The 25,283-nt window shown below is 37.5% G+C and overlaps 2 protein-coding genes across 17 annotated transcripts in view; one reads left to right on the forward strand and one right to left on the reverse strand.

Annotated features, from left to right (window-relative positions):
- The window catches only part of IFT80 (intraflagellar transport 80), a 141,653-nt gene that overhangs the window by 92,895 nt on the left and 23,475 nt on the right, over positions 1 to 25,283 (forward strand). For all 3 annotated transcript variants that reach the window (XM_045503105.1, XM_045503104.1, XM_045503106.1), the window contains 2 exons: positions 2,048 to 2,122; positions 5,519 to 5,682. In XM_045503105.1, the coding sequence (XP_045359061.1) occupies positions 2,048 to 2,122; positions 5,519 to 5,682 (239 nt within the window). The remainder of the gene's footprint in view (positions 1 to 2,047; positions 2,123 to 5,518; positions 5,683 to 25,283) is intronic.
- The window catches only part of CC2H3orf80 (chromosome C2 C3orf80 homolog), a 75,567-nt gene continuing 55,767 nt past the window's right edge, over positions 5,484 to 25,283 (reverse strand). For 5 of the 14 annotated variants that reach the window (XR_006718579.1, XR_006718563.1, XR_006718566.1 and 2 more), the window contains 3 exons: positions 24,342 to 24,509; positions 14,185 to 14,229; positions 5,484 to 5,595 (listed from right to left, as the gene is read on the reverse strand). Coding sequence is in view for 1 of the 14 variants with exons in the window: in XM_045503122.1 (XP_045359078.1) it covers positions 14,212 to 14,229 (18 nt within the window). In the remaining 13 variants the exon portion in view is untranslated. Of the gene's footprint in view, positions 5,596 to 14,184; positions 14,230 to 17,257; positions 17,310 to 23,572; positions 23,799 to 24,341; positions 24,510 to 25,283 lie in introns of those variants that run through there. The other 9 variants (XR_006718564.1, XR_006718558.1, XR_006718575.1 and 6 more) reach the window with 4 other exon arrangements.

Consider the following 25,283-nt stretch of genomic DNA (forward strand, 5'->3'; position numbering starts at 1 on the left):
ACAGAATGTTTGAATCTGGAGGATTAGTATCATGTGTTACTTGCATCAGAGGTGGCTTTTTAAAATATTTACCGAAAGTTTAGCAGCTGTTATTTAATTTTTTTTGTCTCTTTACTTTTTTTTGTCACCCTAATCTTCATAAACCTGTTAATATGTGACAGAATATAAGATTGCTTTTATTCTTTTATAAGTTAGTCTTGCCTCCCCTCTCTTGTCAAGACATTTATTAAGGCACAAAATATTTCTGAAAGTGAAATACCAGGGAGCAGTAGTGGGAATAAGATAGTGCTGAGACTGATCGTCACCAAAACATATTTCATTAAATTGTAAAACCTACTAGTATTTTAGATAACAAAAACTATCTTTTATTGAGCTCTATTATACTATCTTTTTTGGTCATGGTCTAATTTACCCTGTGTGTTGAGTATGACTGTTCCCATTTTCCAAGATGAAGAAACTGAAAGACACAGAGAGTATTTAAGTAACTCACTCTAGATCAGATTACTTCTTTCCTAAAGGAAGAGTTAGGGTTTGAGTCCAAGTTCTTAATAACTGTTGCCCTTTTTTAGTAATAAAAATATAATTTTTAAGACAAACATGTAAGCAGTATAGTGGTTTATATGAAAAGAAGTTCCAGAAAAAGGAACATGATATATAAGTATTCTTTGTTAAATTTTCATTTGAAGTTTCATATCATTGTATAGAAAATACTCTTGCTCTATTTGACAGTGTGGTTTAAGGAGCTTCTATTTCTGTGGCAGGTGTGTATATATATATATATATATATATATATATATATATATATATATACACACCTATCTCCATTGTCATAACTCTCAGATATTTTGCAAGGGGACATTAAAAAAATCCACAATCACTATTCTTATCAAAGAATGAAGGTTAGTTTTAATGACTATGTACATGAAGCATGCTATGATATTTTTTCTAATGTACAAAAGCACATATTTTTATCATACCTGTGACCCCAGGCCTAGTTATTATTAATAGTTTATTCATTGTTTTGTTTTGCGCATGCCTTTACTTATTGAAATAGGTATCAGACTCTTTGCATTAGCCAATATTAATTTCCCACCAGTGCGCCCACTTACTGCAGCCTTTCCCTTCCCCCATTTTCTGGATCTGAATATGAGACTTAATGTGATTTAAAGAATTGGTTCCATGAAAGTAATTGAGAGGAAGTCAGAATATATAGGAATAATAAAATATTTTAAACTGTGCAACTTTGATTATTTGGGGTGAGTCTTTCAGTTTGTAAATGTTCTCTCCCCCTTTCCTATCTTTGAATCCCTATTATAAAAACTAAAGGAATTGTTTGTTTATTTACTTATCAATTTATTCAATAAGTATGATCATTGCCTACATTTATATAGTATTTTACAGTTTACAGAATGCTTCACAGAAATCTTCATTTAGCCCAACAATGACACTGGGAGACCTACAGGAAAAATATTCATGTTCATAATGTTAATTGTTATTATAATGTCTCTTTATTCACTATCTAGTATATAACAGGCAGTTAGCTAGACACTTTGAGTCGTCATTATCTCAATTTACAAATAAGGAAATTGATGCTTAGGAGGTTGACCTTATTAAGATCATATGGACAATAGGTGGTGAAACCGGATTGCTAATCCTGATCTGTCTAGCCAAAAATTCATCCTTTCCTCACCGTGCCATGCCGCTACTATATCAGATAAGAAACATAAAATGACTTGCCCAAACCACATAGCTAATAAATGACAGAACTTGCATTTACGATTCCTCAATTCACATATTGTGATGCCTAGAGTAAACATTTATTGAATGTTTACTACTGAGTACTTACTACTTACACAGAATTTGGTTTCTAGTCAGGGATACAGACATGTAAGTGAATGATTTCAGAACAATGTGCCAAGTGCTGTAATAGAAATATATACAGTTACTGTGAAACTGAAGACACTATTTAAAATGAATACATATCTATTTATTAAAAAGCATTTGGTATTTTAAATGTTAATAAGTGTCCTTTTTATTTGTCTTTTAGTACGAAGAACTGGAATACACCTCTTATATTTGATCTAAAAGAAGGAACTGTTAGTTTAATTCTGCAGGCAGAAAGGTAATTTGTTTATCTTGTTTGACTATTGAATTTGGGGTTGAAATATTTCAGATTGCAGTAAAACACTGTATAAAGCATGTCATTTACAGAATGGTATATTAGTCATTTGGAGTCAGTCTGTTTCTATTTATTTTATTTTATTTTATTTTATTTTATTTTATTTTATTTTATTTTATTTTATTTTATTTTTTAACGTTTATTTATTTTTGAGACAGAGAGAGACAGAGCATGAACAGGGGAGGGGCAGAGAGAGAGGGAGACACAGAATCTGAAACAGGCTGCGGGTTCTGAGCGGTCAGCACAGAGCCCGACGTGGGGCTCGAACTCACAGACCGTGAGATCATGACCTGAGCCGAAGTCGGACGCTTAACCAACCAAGCCACCCAGGCGCCCCTGTTTCTATTTATTTTAAAGAAGAAAAAGTAAGAGAATAAGCTGTTAGGTCAGTGGTTCTGAAACTTTTTGCTCTCAGAATTTCTCTACATTCTTAAAAAATTCTTGAGGGTTATATATAGGTTTTATGTATATATATATATATACATATATATATATATACACACACACAAATTTATGTATATATATATATATATATATATATTAGCATTTACTACACTAAAATTTTTAATTGAGAAATTTAAAAGGTGTTCATTTTTTTGAACACCTTTTGTTTTTTTAAAAAACAAGGTTTTAAAAAAAAAGCCTTTAAAAAACCCTTTTGTTTTTTTTAAGTTTATTTATTTATTTTGAGAGAGCGAGAACAGAGTGAGGGCAGAGAGAGAGAAGAGAGAATCCCAAGCAGGCTCCGCACTGCCAGTGCAGACCCAACACGGGACTCAAACTCACAAACAGTGATACCATGACCTGAGCCAAAATCAAGTCAGATGCTTAGCTGACTGAGCTATCCAGGTGCCCCTTTGTTCTTGTTTTTGGTTTTAAATATTGGTTGAAACACATTGATTTTACGAGCCACTACTAGGCTGTGACCTGAAGTTTCAAAAATAATATTCTTTACCCACACTTTCAGTGTATACAGGACTATAGAACACTGGGCCAACAAACTAGAGTAAGGTTGAAATAGCTATGGCTCAGGAACCCACACTTTTTCATGAAAACTGTCATCAATCAAGTACAGTGATATCCTACTGAACCATCAGTTTTAGAAAGCTACAATCCAATGAAACCTGGAATAAAGTTTGAACATAGAATCGACAATTACCTAATATAGCTACCTGTGAAATCTTTGCACTAAAACCGTGTACTTTATTCCTTATTCCTTTACTCACCACCTAGGCAGTCTCTTAATAGTGTTGTTATCAGGTTTTCTAGCCCACGGCCTTTTATAAATAGCAAACCAGAAGGGGAATGCTCGTGGGCTGTTAGAGGCTGGCACAAGGACAAGAAGAAAAGTGACTGCCTGGCAAGCAGCATAGAGAAAACTAAAAGCACAGAACTGTATAGCTGAATAGCTTCATTATTCTGATGCATGAACAGATTCTCCTGTATACCAAAGCTGTCAGTTAAACAGTTACTGAAGAGTATGGTCATCACATTGATGACCTTGAGTGATCAAGAAAATTGTGTCAAATTTTGTACCATCTGTTTAATGAAATTGAAATATATTTCTTTATTTAGTTATATCATAAACTTTTAATATGAAAAAGACGTCTTTGCCACTTAAAAAGGTAAGATTTCAGCTATCTAAAACACCATATTTCTGAAATTATTTTTATTCAAATAGTTCCAAATTTATTCATTTACACATTACTTATAAGTGTATTTATTGAATATGCTCTTAGTAAAGGCATTTGTTAATGGCATAACTAATTAGGCAGTTAAAGAATAATTCCCTTACCACCTATTGGCTTGTCTTATTTCTGTACTGAGAAAACTTTGCTCCTTGAAAACTGTTTACTCACAAGGAGATTAAAAACTTATAGTGTCTTTTTCAGGATAGAAAAAGGTTTTAGTATTGAAACAAAGAAAGAATTTATACTAATATGATGTATCATTTGTCAACATTAGCAAATATTGTTTTCATACACTAATGGGTAAGGGCCAAAGCCTTCAATCAAATAAACTACATACCAGTACTCAAGTATTAATTTAATTAAAATGTATATATTTGTTCCATGGCAAGAAAGAACAATGAGCAATTCCTGGATCAAGAAATAGTTCTGAATCAAGGATATTAAATTTTTGAACTTAAGATCTTAAGAAGTAATACTGTGTTCAGCATTGAGGAAATAGGCATTCCAATATAGTAATGATGTGATTGTAAATTATTACAGCCTTTAAAAGGGCAGTTTAACAATAAAGATTAAAATTTTCTAAGTAGGAGTGCCTGGGTGGCTCAGTCAGTTGAGCGTCTGACTTGATTTTGGTCATGAGCTCAGGTCATGATCTCATGGTTTGTGGGTTCAAGCCTTGTGTAGGGCTCTGGACTGACATATGGAGCTTGCTTGGGATTCTCTTTCTCTGTCTCTCTCTCTCTTTGCCCCTTCCCCATTCACGTGTGCGCTCTCTCTCTCAAAATAAAACATTTTATAAAAAAATAAATAAAATTGTTTAAGTATATGCCCTTTCATCCAATTATTACATTTCTAGAAGTTATACTAAGGAAATAAGGTAGACATACAGAGATGTGTATACACTAGGCATTCTTTAAAACAGTGAATAATTTAGGGGCGCCTGGGTGACTCAGTCGGTTAGGCATTGAACTTCGGCTCAGGTCATGATCTCATGGTTCATGAGTTCAAGCCCTGGGTAGGACTCTGTGCAGACAGCACAGAGCCTGGGGCCTGCTTCGAGTTCTGTGTTTCCCTGTCTCTCAGCCCCTCCCCTGCTCACACTCTGTCTCTTGTGAAAATAAACATTACAAAATAAAAACAAAAAAATACAGTGAATAATTTGAAATAAAATAAATGTCTATCAGGACTGAGTTAATAGGGGTGCCTTGGTGGCTCAGTCGGTTAAACGCCCAACTCTTGATTTCTGCTCAGGTCATGATCTCATGGTTTGTGAGATCAAGCCCTACATCAGGCAGACAGCATGGAGCCTGCCTAAGATTCTCTTTCTCCCTCTCTCAGCCCCTCCCTTGCCCTCTCTCTCTTTCTTAAAATACATGAATAAACATTTAAAAAATTTTAAAAAGCAATGACAATAAAATGAAATTATAATACACCCATACTTTGCCATAAGTTATCTCTTTAGAGATAGAATTGCAAGAGATCTTTTGCTTTCTCTTTGTTGTTTGAATTGTTTTTTGCAATGTTCATAAATTTTCAAAGGAAAAAAATTTGATTTAGATTTTTCCAAAGAATACACTATTCTCTCATATAAAAATGAAAATAGAGTAAGCTTCTATTTGAGAATGTATTTTTATTCTTTTTTTTTTAGACATTTTCTTCTTGTAGATGGTGGTGGTATCTATTTATATTCTTATGAAGGCCGGCTCATTTCTTCTCCAAAATTTCCTGGAATGAGAACAGATATTCTGAATGCACAGACTGTATCTCTGAGTAATGATACCATAGCAATAAAAGACAAAGCTGATGAAAAAAGTAAGTGTATTTCTATAATTTTCCATGTCACATTTCCATGAAATTTGTTAACACTGTAAAATTTCCTTTCTTTTATTTTCTCATCTATTAATATATTCACTTTATATGAAAGAATTATGAACTTCCTATTTGTCCTAAGCATAAATTAATTAAAGAACTAAAGTTGACATATTATACCCAATTGATAGAACAGATAAGTACTGTCACAACATCAAAGCTTATTGGTAAGTAATAAATCTTTATATATTTAGTAGCTGTTGGTAGAGAGTTTGAGTTCATGATTGTGAGTCCTAAAAATGTCTTGTTACTTTTTAAGTTTTGTGATCTTTTAAAATGTTCCTTTTCCTTCATTTGGTAACAGTAAATACAGTAAATATTGTGTTTCATTGTGCTATGTATTTTGCTTATATGTATGTATATTTTTATAAATATTTTTATATTTATATATATTTTGAATTAATTAAATAGAATAAAGTTATGAATTTAAAATTTTCATATAAAAATATAGATTGCATTAGTATTTATAAAAAAATATAAATATGTCTGATGTTTTGGAATTCCATAGTACAGTGACACGATTTTTTTAGGGCATTGCTCTATCTCAATGACATTTATCCAACAGATACTGAGTACTTGCTATGTCCAGGTGTTTTTCTAGAAGTTGAAGATACAACAGTGAATAAGACACACAAATAAACATACAAATTATAATAAGTAGTCAGCTAATGATATGTGCTGTGAAGAAAATGCAAGGTAATGGAATAGAGCATGCTGGAGGTGAGGTAGGGGAATGACTATAGGACAAGCAAGTGCAAAGGTTCTGAGGTGGGGACAATTGGCATGTAAAAGGAACTGCTAGAAGTCCATGGGACAAGGTCAACATGAGCTAGGCAGAGAGTGGGAGGAGAGGACAGAAAGATAGATAAGCAGGAACCAGATCATATAAAGACTTGGCCATGGTAGGGATGTTGGATGAGAGAAAGAGAAGAGGCACACATTTTTGTCCTGGATGAATGAGATGGAAGATGGGGAAGGAGGAAGTTTAGAGGAGGTCCACAAACCTAATTCTATTTTGGTCATGGTAAATTTGAATGCTTCTCAGACATTCAAGCAGGAATGGAGGGTAAACAGTAGGATAGACAAGCCTAGGACCCAGGAGAGAGTTGGGGACTAGAGATACAAATTTGGGAGTCACTGGTATACAGATGCTGCCATGGCACTGAAAGAAATTATCCAAGAAGTAAGTATAGGCAGAGAAAGGACCAAAGACTGAGCACATCAATATTTAGAGATGGATGAGAGGACGCAGAGCCAGTGAGGTAAGAGTGAGAGTGAGTTATTCCCAAAGCCTAGTGGAAAAAACATTAAATAATTGTTTTTCTCTCTTGGTACATATTGCCAAATGTTGTTTATCACTGTGACATGTTACAAAAAAAATCTGATGTGATGGTTAACTTTGTTAGTTCATGCTGTGGAAACCTTAATTCAGGAGCTAAGAAACTCCGGCTTTTTAATTTTCAGTACTTTCAGATCCCATCCCGTCTCATACTGGTAGAAATATAATTCTCCTAAACAGAGTTTGTGTCTTCATGCCTTAGACCTTCTCTGAGAGAGGACATTTGGTGATTGTTTTATTTTTGAAGGACTTTCTTTCTGGCTAAAAAAGAGAATCAAGTAAGATAGTATCTAGATAGCAGACACATTTACGATGACTGAGTAATTGTTAATAACTTGGAGGTCAGATTTTTTTCTTCAATAAACTTAAATTTGAAAATCCCAGTGATGGGGCGCCTGGGTGGCGCAGTCGGTTAAGCGTCCGACTTCAACCAGGTCATGATCTCGCGGTCCGTGAGTTCGAGCCCCGCATCGGGCTCTGGGCTGATGGCTCAGAGCCTGGAGCCTGCTTCTGATTCTGTGTCTCCCTCTCTCTCTGCCCCTCCCCCGTTCATGCTCTGTCTCTCTCTGTCCCCAAAAAAATAAATAAATGTTGAAAAAAAAATTTAAAAAAAATAAATAAAAAAAAAAGAAAATCCCAGTGATTATTATGAGTTGTCTGTACTTTTCTTGTTCAACACTGCATATTTTATTTTTTTTTTATTTTTTATAATATATGAAATTTATTATCCAAATTGGTTTCCATAAAACACCCAGTGCTCATCCCAAAAGGTGCCCTCCTCAATACCCATCACCCACCCTCTCCTCCCTCCCACCCCCCATCAACCCTCAGTTTGTTCTCAGTTTTTAACAGTCTCTTATGCTTTGGCTCTCTCCCACTCTAACCTCTTTTTTTTTTTTTTTTTTTTTTTTCCTTTTTTCCTCCCCCTCCCCCACGGGTTCCTGTTACGTTTCTCAGGGTCCACATAAGAGTGAAACCATATGGTATCTGTCTTTCTCTGTATGGCTTATTTCACTTAGCATCACACTCTCCAGTTCCATCCACGTTGCTACAAAAGGCCATATTTCATTTTTTCTCATTGCCACATAGTATTCCATTGTGTATATAAACCACAATTTCTTTATCCATTCATCAGTTGATGGACATTTAGGCTCTTTCCATAGTTTGGCTATTGTTGAGAGTGCTGCTATGAACATTGGGGTACAAGTGCCCCTATGCATCAGTACTCCTGTATCCCTTGGATAAATTCCCAGCAGTGCTATTGCTGGGTCATAGGGTAGGTCTATTTTTAATTTTCTGAGGAACCTCCACACTGTTTTCCAGAGCGGCTGCACCAATTTGCATTCCCACCAACAGTGCAAGAGGGTTCCCGTTTCTCCACATCCTCGCCAGCATCTATAGTCTCCTGATTTGTTCATTTTGGCCACTCTGACTGGCGTGAGGTGATACCTGAGTGTGGTTTTGATTTGTATTTCCCTGATAAGGAGCGACGCTGAACATCTTTTCATGTGCCTGTTGGCCATCCGGATGTCTTCTTTAGAGAAGTGTCTATTCATGTTTTCTGCCCATTTCTTCACTGGGTTATTTGTTTTTCGGGTGTGGAGTTTGGTGAGCTCTTTATAGATTCTGGATACTAGCCCTTTGTCCGATATGTCATTTGCAAATATCTTTTCCCATTCCGTTGGTTGCCTTTTAGTTTTGTTGGTTGTTTCCTTTGCTGTGCAGAAGCTTTTTATCTTCATAAGGTCCCAGTAATTCACTTTTGCTTTTAATTCCCTTGCCTTTGGGGATGTGTCGAGTAAGAGATTGCTACGGCTGAGGTCAGAGAGGTCTTTTCCTGCTTTCTCCTCTAAGGTTTTGATGGTTTCCTGTCTCACATTCAGGTCCTTTATCCATTTTGAGTTTATTTTTGTGAATGGTGTGAGAAAGTGGTCTAGTTTCAACCTTCTGCATGTTGCTGTCCAGTTCTCCCAGCACCATTTGTTAAAGAGGCTGTCTTTTTTCCATTGGATGTTCTTTCCTGCTTTGTCAAAGATGAGTTGACCATACGTTTGTGGGTCTAGTTCTGGGGTTTCTATTCTGTTCCATTGGTCTATGTGTCTGTTTTTGTGCCAATACCATGCTGTCTTGATGATGACAGCTTTGTAGTAGAGGCTAAAGTCTGGGATTGTGATGCCTCCTGCTTTGGTCTTCTTCTTCAAAATTCCTTTGGCTATTCGGGGCCTTTTGTGGTTCCATATGAATTTTAGGATTGCTTGTTCTAGTTTCGAGAAGAATGCTGGTGCAATTTTGATTGGGATTGCATTGAATGTGTAGATAGCTTTGGGTAGTATTGACATTTTGACAATATTTATTTTTCCAATCCATGAGCAGGGAATGTCTTTCCATTTCTTTAAATCTTCTTCAATTACCTTCATAAGCTTTCTATAGTTTTCAGCATACAGATCCTTTACATCTTTGGTTAGATTTATTCCTAGGTATTTTATGCTTCTTGGTGCAATTGTGAATGGGATCAGTTTCTTTATTTGTCTTTCTGTTGCTTCATTGTTAGTGTATAAGAATGCAACTGATTTCTGTACATTGATTTTGTATCCTGCAACTTTGCTGAATTCATGTATCAATTCTAGCAGACTTTTGGTGGAGTCTATCGGATTTTCCATGTATAATATCATGTCATCTGCAAAGAGCGAAAGCTTGACTTCATCTTTGCCAATTTTGATGCCTTTGATTTCCTTTTGTTGTCTGATTGCTGATGCTAGAACTTCCAGCACTATGTTAAACAACAGCGGTGAGAGTGGGCATCCCTGTCGTGTTCCTGATCTCAGGGAAAAAGCTCTCAGTTTTTCCCCGTTGAGGATGATGTTAGCTGTGGGCTTTTCATAAATGGCTTTTATGATCTTTAAGTATGTTCCTTCTATCCCGACTTTCTCAAGGGTTTTTATTAAGAAAGGGTGCTGGATTTTGTCAAAGGCCTTTTCTGCATCGATTGACAGGATCATATGGTTCTTCTCTTTTTTTTTGTTAATGTGATGTATCACGTTGATTGATTTGCGAATGTTGAACCAGCCCTGCATCCCAGGAATGAATCCCACTTGATCATGGTGAATAATTCTTTTTATATGCCGTTGAATTCGATTTGCTAGTATCTTATTGAGAATTTTTGCATCCGTATTCATCAGGGATATTGGCCGGTAGTTCTCTTTTTTTACTGGGTCTCTATCTGGTTTAGGAATCAAAGTAATACTGGCTTCATAGAATGAGTCTGGAAGTTTTCCTTCCCTTTCTATTTCTTGGAATAGCTTGAGAAGGATAGGTATTATCTCTGCTTTAAACGTCTGGTAGAACTCCCCTGGGAAGCCATCTGGTCCTGGACTCTTATTTGTTGGGAGATTTTTAATAACCGATTCAATTTCTTCGCTGGTTATGGGTCTGTTCAAGCTTTCTATTTCCTCCTGGTTGAGTTTTGGAAGAGTGTGGGTGTTCAGGAATTTGTCCATTTCTTCCAGGTTGTCCAATTTGTTGGCATATAATTTTTCATAGTATTCCCTGATAATTGTTTGTATCTCTGAGGGATTGGTTGTAATAATTCCATTTTCATTCATGATTTTATCTATTTGGGTCATCTCCCTTTTCTTTTTGAGAAGCCTGGCTAGAGGTTTGTCAATTTTGTTTATTTTTTCAAAAAACCAACTCTTGGTTTCGTTGATCTGCTCTACAGTTTTTTTAGACTCTATATTGTTTATTTCTGCTCTGATCTTTATTATTTCTCTTCTTCTGCTGGGTTTAGGCTGCCTTTGCTGTTCTGCTTCCATTTCCTTTAGGTGTGCTGTTAGATTTTGTATTTGGGATTTTTCTTGTTTCTTGAGATAGGCCTGGATTGCAATGTATTTTCCTCTCAGGACTGCCTTCGCTGCGTCCCAAAGCGTTTGGATTGTTGTATTTTCATTTTCGTTTGTTTCCATATATTTTTTTATTTCTTCTCTAATTGCCTGGTTGACCCACTCATTCGTTAGTAGGGTGCTCTTTAACCTCCATGCTTTTGGAGGTTTTCCAGACTTTTTTTCTGTGGTTGATTTCAAGCTTCATAGCATTGTGGTCTGAAAGTATGCATGGTATAATTTCAATTCTGGTAAACTTATGAAGGGCTGTTTTGTGACCCAATATATGATCTATCTTGGAGAATGTTCCATGTGCACTCGAGAAGAAAGTATATTCTGTTGCTTTGGGATGCAGAGTTCTAAATATATCTGTCAAGTCCATCTGATCCAATGTCTCATTCAGGGCCCTTGTTTCTTTATTGACCGTGTGTCTAGATGATCTATCCATTTCTGTAAGTGGGGTGTTAAAGTCCCCTGCAATTACCACATTCTTATCAATAAGGTTGCTTCTGTTTATGAGTAGTTGTTTTATATATTTGGGGGCTCCGGTATTCGGCGCATAGACATTTATAATTGTTAGCTCTTCCTGATGGATAGACCCTGTAACTATTATATAATGTCCTTCTTCATCTCTTGTTACAGCCTTTAATTTAAAGTCTAGTTTGTCTGATAGAAGTATGGCTACTCCAGCTTTCTTTTGGCTTCCAGTAGCATGATAAATAGTTCTCCATCCCCTCACTCTCAATCTAAAGGTGTCCTCAGGTCTAAAATGAGTCTCTTGTAGACAGCAAATAGATGGGTCTTGTTTTTTTATCCATTCTGATACCCTATGTCTTTTGGTTGGCGCATTTAATCCATTTACATTCAGTGTTATTATAGAAAGATATGGGTTTAGAGTCATTGTGATGTCTGTATGTTTTATGCTTGTAGTGATGTCTCTGGTATTTTGTCTCACAGGGTCCCCCTTAGGATCTCTTGTAGGGCTGGTTTAGTGGTGACAAATTCCTTCAGTTTTTGTTTGTTTGGGAAGACCTTTATCTCTCCTTCTATTCTAAATGACAGACTTGCTGGATAAAGGATTCTCGGCTGCATATTTTTTCTGTCTAGCACACTGAAAATCTCGTGCCAATTCTTTCTGGCCTGCCAAGTTTCAAAAGAGAGATCAGTCACGAGTCTTATAGGTCTCCCTTTATATGTGAGGGCACGTTTACCCCTTGCTGCTTTCAGAATTTTCTCTTTATCCTTGTATTTTGCCAGTTTCACTATGATATGTCGTGCAGAAGATCGATTCAGGTTCCGTCTGAAGGGAGTTCTCTGTGCCTCTTGGATTTCAATGGCTTTTTCCTTCCCCAGTTCAGGGAAGTTCTCAGCTATTATTTCTTCAAGTACCCCTTCAGCACCTTTCCCTCTCTCTTCCTCCTCTGGGATACCAATTATGCGTATATTATTTCTTTTTAGTGTATCACTTAGTTCTCTAATTTTCCCCTCATACTCCTGGATTTTTTTATCTCTCTTTCTCTCAGCTTCCTCTTTTTCCATAACTTTATCTTCTAGTTCACCTATTCTCTCCTCTGCCTCTTCAATCCGAGCTGTGGTGGTCTCCATTTTGTTTTGCATTTCATTTAAAGCGTTTTTCAGCTCCTCATGACTGTTCCTTAGTCCCTTGATCTCTGTAGCAAGGGATTCTCTGCTGTCCTGTATACTGTTTTCAAGCCCGGCGATTAATTTTATGACTATTATTCTAAATTCACTTTCTGTTATATTATTTAAATCCTTTTTGATCAGCTCATTAGCTGTTGTTATTTCCTGGAGATTCTTCTGAGGGGAATTCTTCCGCTTGGTCATTTTGGATAGTCCCTGGCGTGGTGAGGACCTGCAGGGCACTTCCCCTGTGCTGTGGTGTATAACTGGAGTTGGTGGGCGGGGCTGCACTCCGACCTGATGTCTGCCCCCGGCCCACCGCTGGGGCCACAGTCCGACTGGTGTGTGCCTTCTCTTCCCCTCTCCTAGGGGCGGGATTCACTGTGGAGTGGCGTGGCCCGTCTGGGCTACTTGCACACTGCCAGGCTTGTGATGCTGGGGATCTGGCGTATTAGCTGGGGTGGGTAGGCAAGGTGCACAGGGGCAGGAGGGGCAGGCTTAGGTCGCTTCTCCTTAGGTGATCCACTTCAGGAGGGGCCCTGTGGCAGCGGGAGGGAGTCAGATCCGCTGCCGGAGGTTTGGCTCCGCAGAAGCACAGAGTTGGGTGTTTGCGCGGAGCGAGGAAGTTCCCTGGCAGGAACTGGTTCTCTTTGGGATTTTGGCTGGGGGATGGGCGGGGGAGATGGCGCTGGCGAGCGCCTTTGTTCCCCACCAAACTGAGCTCTGTCGTCCGGGGGCTCAGCAGCTCTCCCTCCCTTTGTCCTCCAGCCTTCCCGCTTTCTGAGCAGAGCTGTTAACTTATGACCTCCCAGACGCTAAGTCGCGCTTGCTGTCGGAACACAGTCCGTCAGGCCCCTCCGCTTTTGCAGGCCAGACTCCGGGGCTCTGCTTGGCCGGCGAGCCGCCCCTCCGCCCCGGCTCCCTCCCGCCAGTCCGTGGAGCGCGCACCGCCTCGCCGCCCTTCCTACCCTCTTCCGTGGGCCTCTTGTCTGCGCTTGGCTCCGGCGACTCCGTTCTGCTAATCCTCTGGCGGTTTTCTGGGTTATTTAGGCAGGTGTAGGTGGAATCTAATTGATCAGCAGGATGCGCGGTGAGCCCAGCGTCCTCCTACGCCGCCATCTTCTCCAACTCTTCTCTACACTGCATATTTTAGATAGAAGCTGTAATAAGGAACTTATATTTACAACTGAATATACCTTATTCTGAATATTTATTTATTTATTTATTTATTCATTCATTCATTTTATTTATTTATTTAGAGGAGAGAAAGCACGAGCAGCATGAGCAGGGGAGGGGCAGAGAGAGAGGGGAGAGAGAGAATCCCAAGCAGGCTCCATGATGTCAGTGCAGAGCTCACACTCACCAACTGTGAGATCATGACCTGAGGTGAAATCAAGAGTCCGAGACTTCACCAACTGAGCCACCCAGACATCCCTATTCTGAATTTTTCTATATTTAATTCATATCTGAAACATATTTCATTACTCTTTAATACTTTGATAATTCATAGCACTTTAGAGCTAGAAAGAATTATCAACATTTTCAGAAATATGGATTATTTGCCAATAAATTATCTGTTTTACTTACATAAATTTTGATTGTTGAAGAAGATAATCACGCAATTCTGTTTGGCTGTAAACAGAAAATCAAAAAGACCAAAATAAAATTATTATTGTAAACTGATATAAAATGAGTAGGAAAATATTTTCCTTATGTTTCTTTTAAAAGAAGCTAGGGGAGCCTGGGTGGCTCAGTTGGTTAAGTGTCCGACTTCAGCCCGGGTCACGATCTCGCGGTCCGTGAGTTCGCGCCCGCGTCGGGCTCTGGGCTGATGGCTCAGAGCCTGGAGCCTGCTTCCGATTCTGTGTCTCCCTCTTTCTCTGCCCTTCCCCCGTTCATGCTCTGTCTCTCTCTGTCTCAAAAATAAATAAACGTTAAAAGAAGCTAGTATTCATTGATGGTTAAATAGAAGTATGTGCTAATAATAGAAAGCACAAGTGAAGTACCTAGAATCTTTAACCTATGAAATTTTCCTTCAAGGGGGGCCATTCACATATGAAAACAGTGCTTCCTTCCTAATTTGGGAGCTCCTTTATAAGCAGGATTCTTGGACCAAGTACAGTATTCTACCACTTTGGGTGATTGATTAAGTAGTGGAGATACTACTGCTTTTGACTTCCTTCTCCTCAAACACTTGCACAGATAGGCTATGATATTAGTCTGGATGACTCTTTGAAACAAATGTCTGGATAAGGGGAGAGTAGAAGTTAGAGAGCAGTTACTTATGTTTAGAAGCAACTCTTTCAGCCCCCAACTCCTTAGTTGTTCTATCTACCAGTTTCTGCTACATACTAACACTAAAATACAGGTCCAGCCTCCCTTAGATCAGGGCCACCTACAGTTGTGGAAAGAAGTATGCAAGTCCATCCATATACCTCCATCTCTTTGTAATATGTGCAGTCATCAAAGGATGGAATGCTTTTATTTTTAAGAAGTTACTAGTTTGTATAGCTATGAAAAGAAAATGGGTTTAGCCAAGCCCAAAGCATTTTTTTATTGGAAGCCAAAATGTAAAAATTTTTGTTGCCATGCTTAATTAAAAATTCTGTTATGGTATTTTTCTTTTTAAGTTTTCTGAGCAAAGTTGGCAATTTTAAAACATAACTTATTGTTACAAAATTATTTCCTCTGTGAATATAGCCAGTGACCTCAAACTCAACATTCCTAAGATTTACTAACAGCTACAATAATATACTAGAAGTGTGACCTCTGGAATTTACCTATCATGTCATACATATTTTGGCATTTTTATGATCTGTATAACTTGCTCAATTCTTTGGCTGACTACTCATGCCACTGTCGTTTCATGTCATTTCTGTCTGTTCATTTTTGTAAACTTTTTGCATGTTTGATCATATGAAATTACTCCACTGGGGATGAATCTTGGATGGAGTAATTTGGACATCGCTTAAAGAGAATCACCAAAACACTCCCAACAATCTTCCCCTCACCCCCTGAAAATCTTTTTAAAAGAGAAAAGAACACTTTTCTTTGTACCACTGTCATGTTTGAGATTAGAAGAAGCCTTTGGTGAAACAAAGGAGGGGGCAGAGGCAGCATTTGCTCTTGGCTGCTTCAATACAATATCTCCTGTAATTTTTACAACTTGACCTACTTCAAGTTGTAAAGCTGAGGTTGGAAATAGAGAACCTTGAATTATCATTATTTATATAATGATTGATGTCATGAAAGTAGATGAAATCAGGGAAAATATGTGCTGTGAAAAGGTGACTTAAAACAAAAGCTTAGAAGAAAGGGTCACCAGATAAGGAGGAGTTAGCAAAAGAGAATGAGGGGTGGTCCAAAATAGGAGAGGGTCAGGAGAAAACAGTGTTATATGTAGCCTGCATAAGAGTTTCAAGAAAGAGGATGGTCAGGAGCACCCAATGCTGCTGGGAGGTAAAGACTAAAAGTAGACTCTTGAAAACTGAAAATAGACTCTTTGATTGGGAAACATAGGGGTCATTGGTGGTCCATGCAAGAGCCTTTGCATCATGTCGTAAGGTAGAACAGCAAATTGTAATAAGTTGAACAGTGGATAGGGGTTGTAAAAGCTGAAATGCCTATTGTTTCAAGAAGTCTAGCATTAAGAGAGGCAAGGAATTAACAGATTATTCAAGAGTAGGGAAGATTTTTTTTTTTGGAATGAAGGTAACTTTGAAGTGTTTATAGTACTCAAAATGAATCAGGCAAAAAGGTGCAGGTAAAGGTCCAGGAGAAAATGGGGATGGTTGATAGAGTAATATCTTAGAGAAAGCTGGGCAGGTAGAATGACAATGTATAGGTGAAGAATGTGGTAGAGGTAGAGGAGTATGGGTACCAAATACCCATTCACCTGAAATCAGAGCATGTGAAGTAAGGACCAGGGCTAAGTAGCTTTGGAGATAAATTGGAGGGAAATTGAGCTGTTACAGGCTACCAAAGGTTTCATTTTTATATAGCGGAATTTTAAAATTTACATGATCTCATTGAATATTTCGTGGTTTCCAAACAAATGTTTTGTCTGTCTTAAAACCAACTCTTGATAATCTATGGAAAATATTTAATTTCAAAATATCTGCTCCATTTCAATAAGGGAGTTATTTCCCTCAGCTATCAGTTAGGAAGAGAAGTCATTGTTAACAGCTGTCAAAAAGAAAAATTAGAATTAATGCTATAATAATGGTGATCCAATTAAAAAGTAATTATTTTATGGACTGCATCTTATTTGCATGTATTCTTTTTCCTAATGTAACTCTAAAAATCAATGGGCTTGCTGGGGATATGGAAAAGATAGTTCTGGAAACTTCCCTCAGGAGTTCAGGGAAATTCTCAGACTGAAAGCTAGCTGAGCTCTCAAATTAAGTGTTTCTGACAAATGTGGTTTCTTTAAGAGATTTCTCCAACCCTGGATACAAAGATTGGGGAGAGGGGCCATGGCTGGCTCTATTGATAGAGCACACAACTCTTGATCTCGCCCGTGTTAGGCATAGAGCCTACTTTAAAAAATAAAAACAAAATTCTGATCGAAACCAAACATTCTGGTACTGTGGAACTGTGAATTGAATATTCTGTGGTAAGGCCATGAATTTTAATTTGTAAAATAATATTGATCACTTACAGAGATTCTCGATTGTTGGTAGTCCATCTGTTTTTTACCCCAATGGAGTGTACTGCAATTAAATTGTGATGCTAAGGGAAGAGTCCTCAACAAGATTGCCTTGACTTCAGATGTCAGCTGCAAGTCTTGGTGCATCCCCAGACCACCTTTACTTCTAACCAATTGGCTGCGTATACAAGGGCTCCCATGACTCTCTCAGCTTCAATAATTTGTTAGAATGACTCAACTCAGGAAGTTTCTATATCTATGATTACAGTTTTGTTATAAAAGATACACATAGTGAGATGTCTAGGAGCTTCTATGCCCTCTTTTCATGAAATTAAAGTGGTCACCCTCCCAGCACATCCATATATTCACCAACCGGGAAGCTTCAGTGAACTTTGGTGTCCAGAGTTTTTTTGTTTTGTTTTTATTACATGACTAATTAGGCACAATTACAAAAATCACTGGCCATGTGATTGAACTCAGTCTTCATTCCAGAGGTCAGGGTTAGGGGGAGAGCTGAACATCCCAATCCCCTAATCACGTGCTTGGTCTTTCTGGTCACCAGCCCCTATCCTGAAGCTATCTTAGAGGCCCACTGAAAGTCACCTCATTAGTGTAACAGTGACACTCCCATCATTCAGGAAATTCCAAGGGTTTTGTGTCCATTAACTCGGGACAAAGACCAAACAAATTATTTCTTACACCACAGGCCACTCCTGGTCTTTGACCATAGATCCCTTATAGCAAAAGGATCATTCTCAAAAATAGTACCTGTATGAATATGCCTAAAATTTGGAGGAGTCAGTGTGGACTAGGGATAGGAGGTATTTATTTATTTATTTATTTATTTATTTATTTATTTTATTTTATTTATGTTTATTTATTTATTTTGAGAGAGAGAGAGAGACAGAACACAAGTGCAGAAAAAGAAGAGAGGGAGAGAGGATCCAAAGCAGGCTCTGCACCATTAGTGCAAAGCCCAACACAGGGCTCGAACACACAAACAGTGAGATCATAACCTGAGCCAAAGTTGGATACTTAACCAACTGAGCCAGTCAGGGGCCTTGGGATAGGAGGCTTTTAACTCAGATATTTCCAATACATTTATCCATCAATATCAATATTACAATCTTACCAACAATGACAGTGCTATACTGTATTGAAAATGAGTGAAAAGACACTGGTACTTTACCAGAGTCACTCTAGTCACTAATAATTAGTCCAATCCATCATCACATTATATAACTAAAATGTCTTCCAAGGCAAAGCTACTCAGGTATATAGAATTACATTTAGTCTTGTCAGGTTGCAATAGCAGGTGGGGTCTCAGCAATATATAGCTTCACTTTTTCTTTTTTCTTTATTCAAGTATAATTAACATACAGTGTTATATTAGTTTCAAGTATATAATATAATGACTCAGTAATTCAATTCATTAGCCAGTGCTCATCATGATAAGCGTACCCTTAAGCCTCTTCACCTATTTCACCCATCCCCCTACCCACTTCCCCTCTGGCAACCACCAGTTTGTTCTCTATATTTGAGTGTTTTTTTGTTTGTCTTTTTTTCTTTGTTTTTTAAATTACATATGAATGAAATCATGTGGTATTTGTCCTTCTCTGACTGACTTATTTCACTTAGCATTATATACTCTTGATCCATCCATGTTGTTGTAAATGTCAAGATTTTATTTTTTTTAATGTTTGAGTAACATTCCATTATATATCTGTGTATCTATCTATCTATCTATCTATCTATCTATCTATCTTCATCTCACATCTTTTTTATCCATTCATCTATGGGTGAACACTTGGGTTGCTTCCATATCCTGACTATTATAAATAAGGCTGCAGTGAACACAGGGATGCATATATCTTTTTGAATTAGTGTTTATGAAAACATAAACACTTTGGGTAAATACCCAGTACTGGAATTACTGGATTATATGGTAATTATATTTTTAATTTTTTGAGGAACTTCCATACTGATTTCCGTAGAGGCTGCACCAGTTGGTATTCCCACCAACAGTGCATTAAGAGCCCTTTTTCTCCATACCCTCACCAGCACTTGTTGTTTCACGTGCGTGTGTGTGTGTGTGTGTGTGTGTGTAGCCATTTTGAAAGGTATAAGATGATATCTTGTTTTGATTTGCATTTCCCTGATGATTAGTGATGTTAAGCATCTTTCATGTGTCTATTGGCCATCTGTATGTCTTCTTTAGAAAAATGTCTGGTCATTTCCTCTGCCCATTTTTAAATGAATTATCTTGGGGGGGGTGTTAAGTTGTGTAAATTCTTTATGTATTTTGAAAATTAACCCCTTATTTGATACAGAATTTGCAAATATCTTCTATTCATTCATTAGGTTGTCTCTTTGTTTTGTTGGTGGTTTCCTTCACCGTGCAAAAGCTTTTTATTTTGTTGTAGTCTCAATAGTATAATTTTGCTTTTGTTTCTCTTGCCAGAGGAGACATATCTAGAAAAATGTTTCTATGAATGATGTCAAAGAAATTACTGTGTATGTTTTCTTCTAGGAATTTAATGGTTTCAGGTCTCACATTTATGTCTTTAACCCATTTTGGGTGTATTTTTGTGCATGATGTAAGAAAGTGGTTTCATTCTTTTGCATGTAGCTAGTGTCCAGTTTTCCCAACACTATTTATTAAAGAGACTATTTTTCCCATTGTACATTCTTGCCTCGTTTGTTATATATTAATTAACCATAAAAGTATGGGCTTGTTTCTGAACTCTGTTGATCCATTGATCTCTGTGTCTGTTTTTGTGCCAGTACCATATTGTTTTGATTGCTACAGCTTTGTAGTATATCTTCAAATCTGGGATTGTGATACCTCCAGTTTTGTTTTGTTTTTTTTTTCTTTTTCAAGATTGTTTTGACTATTTGGGGTATTTTGTGGTTTCATACAAATTTTAGCATTTTTTGTTCTAGTTCTGTTGAAAATGCTATTGGTATTTTGATAGAGATTGCATTAGATCTGTATATTGCTTTGGGTAGAATGGACAGTTTAACAATATTTGTTCTTCCAAACAATGAGTGGGGAATATCTTTCTTCAATTTCTTTCATTAATGTTTTATAGTTTTCAGAGTACAGGTCTTTCACCTCCTTGCTTAAGTTTATTCCTAGTATTTTACTATTTTTGATTCAAATGTAAGTGGGACTGCTATCTTAATTTCTCTTTCTGCTACTCCATTATTAGTGTATAGAAATACAACAGAGTCCTGCATATTTTTGTATCCTTCAGGTTTCCTGAATTCATTTATCAGTTCTACTAGTTTTTTGGTGAAGTCTTTAGGGTTTTCTTTTTTTTTAATTTTTTTTTAACGTTTTATTCATTTTTGAGACAGAGAGAGACAGAGCATGAACAGGGGAGGGGCAGAGAGAGAGGGAGACACAGAATCGGAAGCAGGCTGCAGGCTCTGAGCCATCAGCCCAGAGCCCGACGCGGGGCTCGAACTCACGGACCGCGAGATCGTGACCTGAGCTGAAGTCAGCCGCTTAACCGACTGAGCTACCCAGGCGCCCCATAGGGTTTTCTATATATAGAATCATGTCATTTACAAATAGTGAAAGTTTTACTTCTTCCTTACCAATATGGATGCCTTTTGTTTATTTTTCTTATCTGTTGCTGCAGCTAGGACTTTCAGTACTATGTTGAATAAAACTGGTGAGAGTGGACATCCTTGCCTTCTTCCTGATCCTCGAAGGAAAGATTCCAAATTCATTCATTCTACAAGGCTAGAATTACCCTGATACCAAAAACAGATAAAGACACTACAAAAAATAAAAGTATAGAACCTTGATGAAAGAAATTGAAGGTGACATAAATAAATGGAAAGATATTTTCTCTTGTGTTTTTTGGAATAGTTATAGAAGAATAGGTATTAACTCTTCTTAAATGTTTGGTAGAATTCACCTGTGAAGCCATCTGGTCCTGGACTTTTGTTTTTCGGGAGCTTTTTGACTTTTGATTCAAGTTCATGGCTATTAATCAGTCTTTTCAAGTTTTCTATGTTTTTCCTGCTTCTGTTTGGAAAAGTTATTTGTTTCTAGGAATTTATTCATTTCTTCTAGGTTGTCTAATTTTTGACATATAATTTTAATAATATTCTCTTATAATCCTTTGTATTTTGGTAGTGTAAGTTGTTATTTCTCTTTTCATTTCTGATCTGATTCATTTGTTGATCTTATCAAAGAACCAGCTCCTGGTTTCAATGATCTGTTCTATTGTGTTTTTTAGTGTCTATGATATATGTATATATATATATATATATATATATATATATATATATATATATACACACACACATACATATATATATATATATAGAGAGAGAGAGAGAGAGACTGCTTAATGAGTATAGAGTTCCAGGGTTTTAAAAAAAATTTTTTTTTTAGTAATCTCTATACCAAATGTGGGGCTCGAATTTATAACCCTGAGATCAAGAGTTGCATGCTCTACTAATTGAGCCAGACAGGTGCCCCTCTGCTTTAATCTTTATTATTTCCTTTCTTCTACTGGCTTTGGGCTTTGTTGTTCTTTTTCTAGCTTCTTTAGATGTAAGGTTAGGTTGCTTGAGTTTTTATTTATTTATTTTTTGCTTCTTAAATTTTTTTTTTTTTCTCAACGTTTATTTATTTTTGGGACAGAGAGAGACAGAGCATGAACGGGGGAGGGGCAGAGAGAGGGAGACACAGAATCAGAAACAGGCTCCAGGCTCTGAGCCATCAGCCCAGAGCCCGACGCGGGGCTCGAACTCCCGGACCGCGAGATCGTGACCTGGCTGAAGTCGGACGCTTAACCGACTGCGCCACCCAGGCGCCCCTATTTTTTGCTTCTTGAGATATGTGTATATTGCTATAATCTTCCCTCTGAGAATAGCTTTTGCTGCATCCCAAAGATTTTAGACTATTATGGTTTCATTTGTCTCCATGTATTTTTTTTTAATTTTCTCTTTGACTTCTTGGTTGACCCATTCATTATTTACTAGCATATTATTTAACCTCCATGTATTTGTGTCCTGATTTTTTTCTTCTGATTGATTTCTAGTTTTATACCATGTGGTTGGAAAAGATGAATAATATGATTTCAGTCCTTTTTAATTTGTTGAGACTTGTTTTGTGGCTTAACATGTGATCTATTCTGGAGAATGTTCCATGTGCACTTGAAAAGAATGAGTATTCCACTGTTTTGGGATGGAATCTTCTGAATATATCTGTTAGAGTCATCTGGTTCAATATGTCATTCAGAGCTACTGTTACCTTATTGATTTTCTGTCTGGATGATCTATCCATTAATGTAAGTGAGGTGTTAAAGTCCCCTACTATTATTGTGTTACCATAGATTTCTTCCTTTGTCTGTTAACACATGCTTTATGTATATGGGTGTTTCCACGTTGGGTGCATAAATATTTACAAATGTTATATCTTCTTGTTTGATTGTTCCCTTTATCATTATGTAGTATCCTCTTTGTCTCTTGTTAAAGTCTTTTTTTAAAGTCTATTTTGTTTGATATAAGTATTCTACCCCAGCTTTCTTTTTGCTTCCATTTTCATCATAAATGTTTTTCCAACCCTTCACTTTCAATCTACATGTGTTTAGGTCTGAAGTGAGTCTTTTGTTGTCTTCACCTTCTTAAGCATCTGGTGTATTTGATCTACGAAACCATATCAGCTTTTAAATTTTTATTTATTTTTATTTATTTAATTTATTTGAAACAACATATAACCCTGTAAGTTAATTATATTGGAAAAACAAACAAATAATACTAGCTTTTGTGCTGAGACTCTTTTGAAGAATTAATATAAAATTGGATTCCCCCATTGCATGACCATTTAGTTATTGTTTTATTTTCAGCTATTATTTCTCTTTCTCTCCATTTGTATAGAACTAGTGGGCTATCTCTACCACTAGGCAGTATAGCTGCACTCACATTTAACCCCAAATTTGCCAGATGGAATGAAAGCACAACCTGCTCCATCAGGTCCTTAGAAATATAGACATGAAGGTTAAAACAGCCTAGGAATCATCTCTGCTTCTGATAATTGTAGTTGTATCCTTTGTCCTGTGACCACTGTATCAAGTTAAGAAGAACATTGAGGTGATGTGGGGAAGAAAGAAAAAAGTATAGGTATCATACCAATATTCTCCCACTGTGGGAAAAATTGCATAGTCATACTAGCATCCTCTTCACCACCTGTTCCCTATTTCTACTGAAATTGTAGAGGAATTTATCTAGTATGGACACACTCTTTGTTCACTTCATGTTGAATGTGAGTACACACTCATGAAGGCATGTAAGCTAGTTCTTCATGCCTATATTCCCTCTCTTCTCATTTTAGACAATCATTTTTTTTTTTTTTTGCCCGTTCTAATTCTAATTACCAAACCACTACTCTCAGAAACTATATCTCTGCCCATTGTTGGACATGATGAGCTGTAAAGTGTGTTCCTTCCTTGGTTGGAAGAAATTTGACTTAGTGGTCCATATCTGTGTAATATCTTCTCCACTTCTTTTATAGTACTCTGAGCATTTGCATCTACCACTGGGTCAGCAAAGCACAACCCAGAGTCAGTGTCTATTTCTGTCAGGACCCACTTGTAGCCCTCCAGGGCTACAGACATCAATCTGACTTGCCATCTATGTACAAGGATTCCCTCCCACCCCAGGAATCTTCCCCATAGCCATCTGCAGCCTCTAAATCTCTCTTGTTGGCAGACAAAACAGTTCTTGTTGTCATTTTGTGCCTCAGAGGGTACAAAAGGAATATGTCTAGATTTGGCCCATCGCTGCATTGTTTCAGTCCACTCCCTTCATTAACCCAAGTGGCTACCTCAAGTGAGCACACCAGGGTATCTGCTCATTGCTTCTAATCATCTTCTGATTCTGGAAGGGGGTTCTTCTGATGGGCACTGACGTGGCCCACTTTAATGCACCCTTCAGATTCCCATAGTGATTTTCCATGGGGCCATGCCCAGTAAGGGCACCCCCCTTTATAGGCTAATCTTCCACTGCCCTTTTGCCTGACCATAAGGGTAAACAGCATGCATGCAGTGCAGCTCACCAACCCCATTTGTTTTACCGTTTTTAGTCAGAGTGGTGGCCTTCCAAACAGAATGTTGTGTGTTCATGATGAAACTGCCGTCTATCAGCTGAGCGGCTATTTGTTAGTCAGTTGAGAGCTGTTCACAGGGCACCGTCCAAGTGATGATCGAATCCTGCAGCTCTTCACATGGTTCCAGAGTCATTCCTGGGGAAAAGAGTCCACCTGCTCAGGAATATGCTGTGTAACTCCGTGCATTCCCCTGCTGGTGTGTTCCTGCACAAACCATTTCCATTTTGTTATAGAACTCTTCTGGACACTGCCTTCCTCATTAGAGTGTTTGTCTGATATCACCCAAGACATTCTGGATATTTCAGGTTTCAAGATTATTTTATGTTCTTCATTCAGAGGCAGTTTCAATTAGTGTCTCATAGCAAGCTAGTAATTGCTCCTCCAAGTGGAAATTGTCTAGTTCAGAGTTCTAGTAGCTGCCACTGGGAGGTGCTCACAGGCTTTTGTCATAAGCTCCACATGAGACTGCTGTACGGGGAATGTATCTTTATTAGCACTCCAGCTTCTATTCTATACCATTTGATATTAAAGGCCTGTATGTATCCAGGCATTGGTTTCTGTTTTGTATGTCTTGTTAACATTGTTTAAGTGGTAGATTTTCCATGCCTTTTGTTTTGCAATACTTGATAGGGGAAACTTTCTCCAGTTAGGTGCAATATCTATCCCTATAATATATTCAGGTAAAGGAGACATAACCACTTCACATAAAGCTTCTTCAATATACCATTTTTCATTTAAACATTCAACTTAATCCCATTAGTTCTTGCATTTCTCTATCCTCTCAATGTAATTGACTTCCGGTAGGGCTTAACAGGTTTTAGTTTTACAACACTAGGTAGCAGAAATATTCCCAAGTCAGACATAATATCCCAGTCCCATTAAACATTCAGGTAAGGGAGACACAGCCTC

Source organism: Leopardus geoffroyi, chromosome C2, assembly GCF_018350155.1.
Source record: "Leopardus geoffroyi isolate Oge1 chromosome C2, O.geoffroyi_Oge1_pat1.0, whole genome shotgun sequence".
Lineage (NCBI taxonomy): Eukaryota > Metazoa > Chordata > Mammalia > Carnivora > Felidae > Leopardus > Leopardus geoffroyi.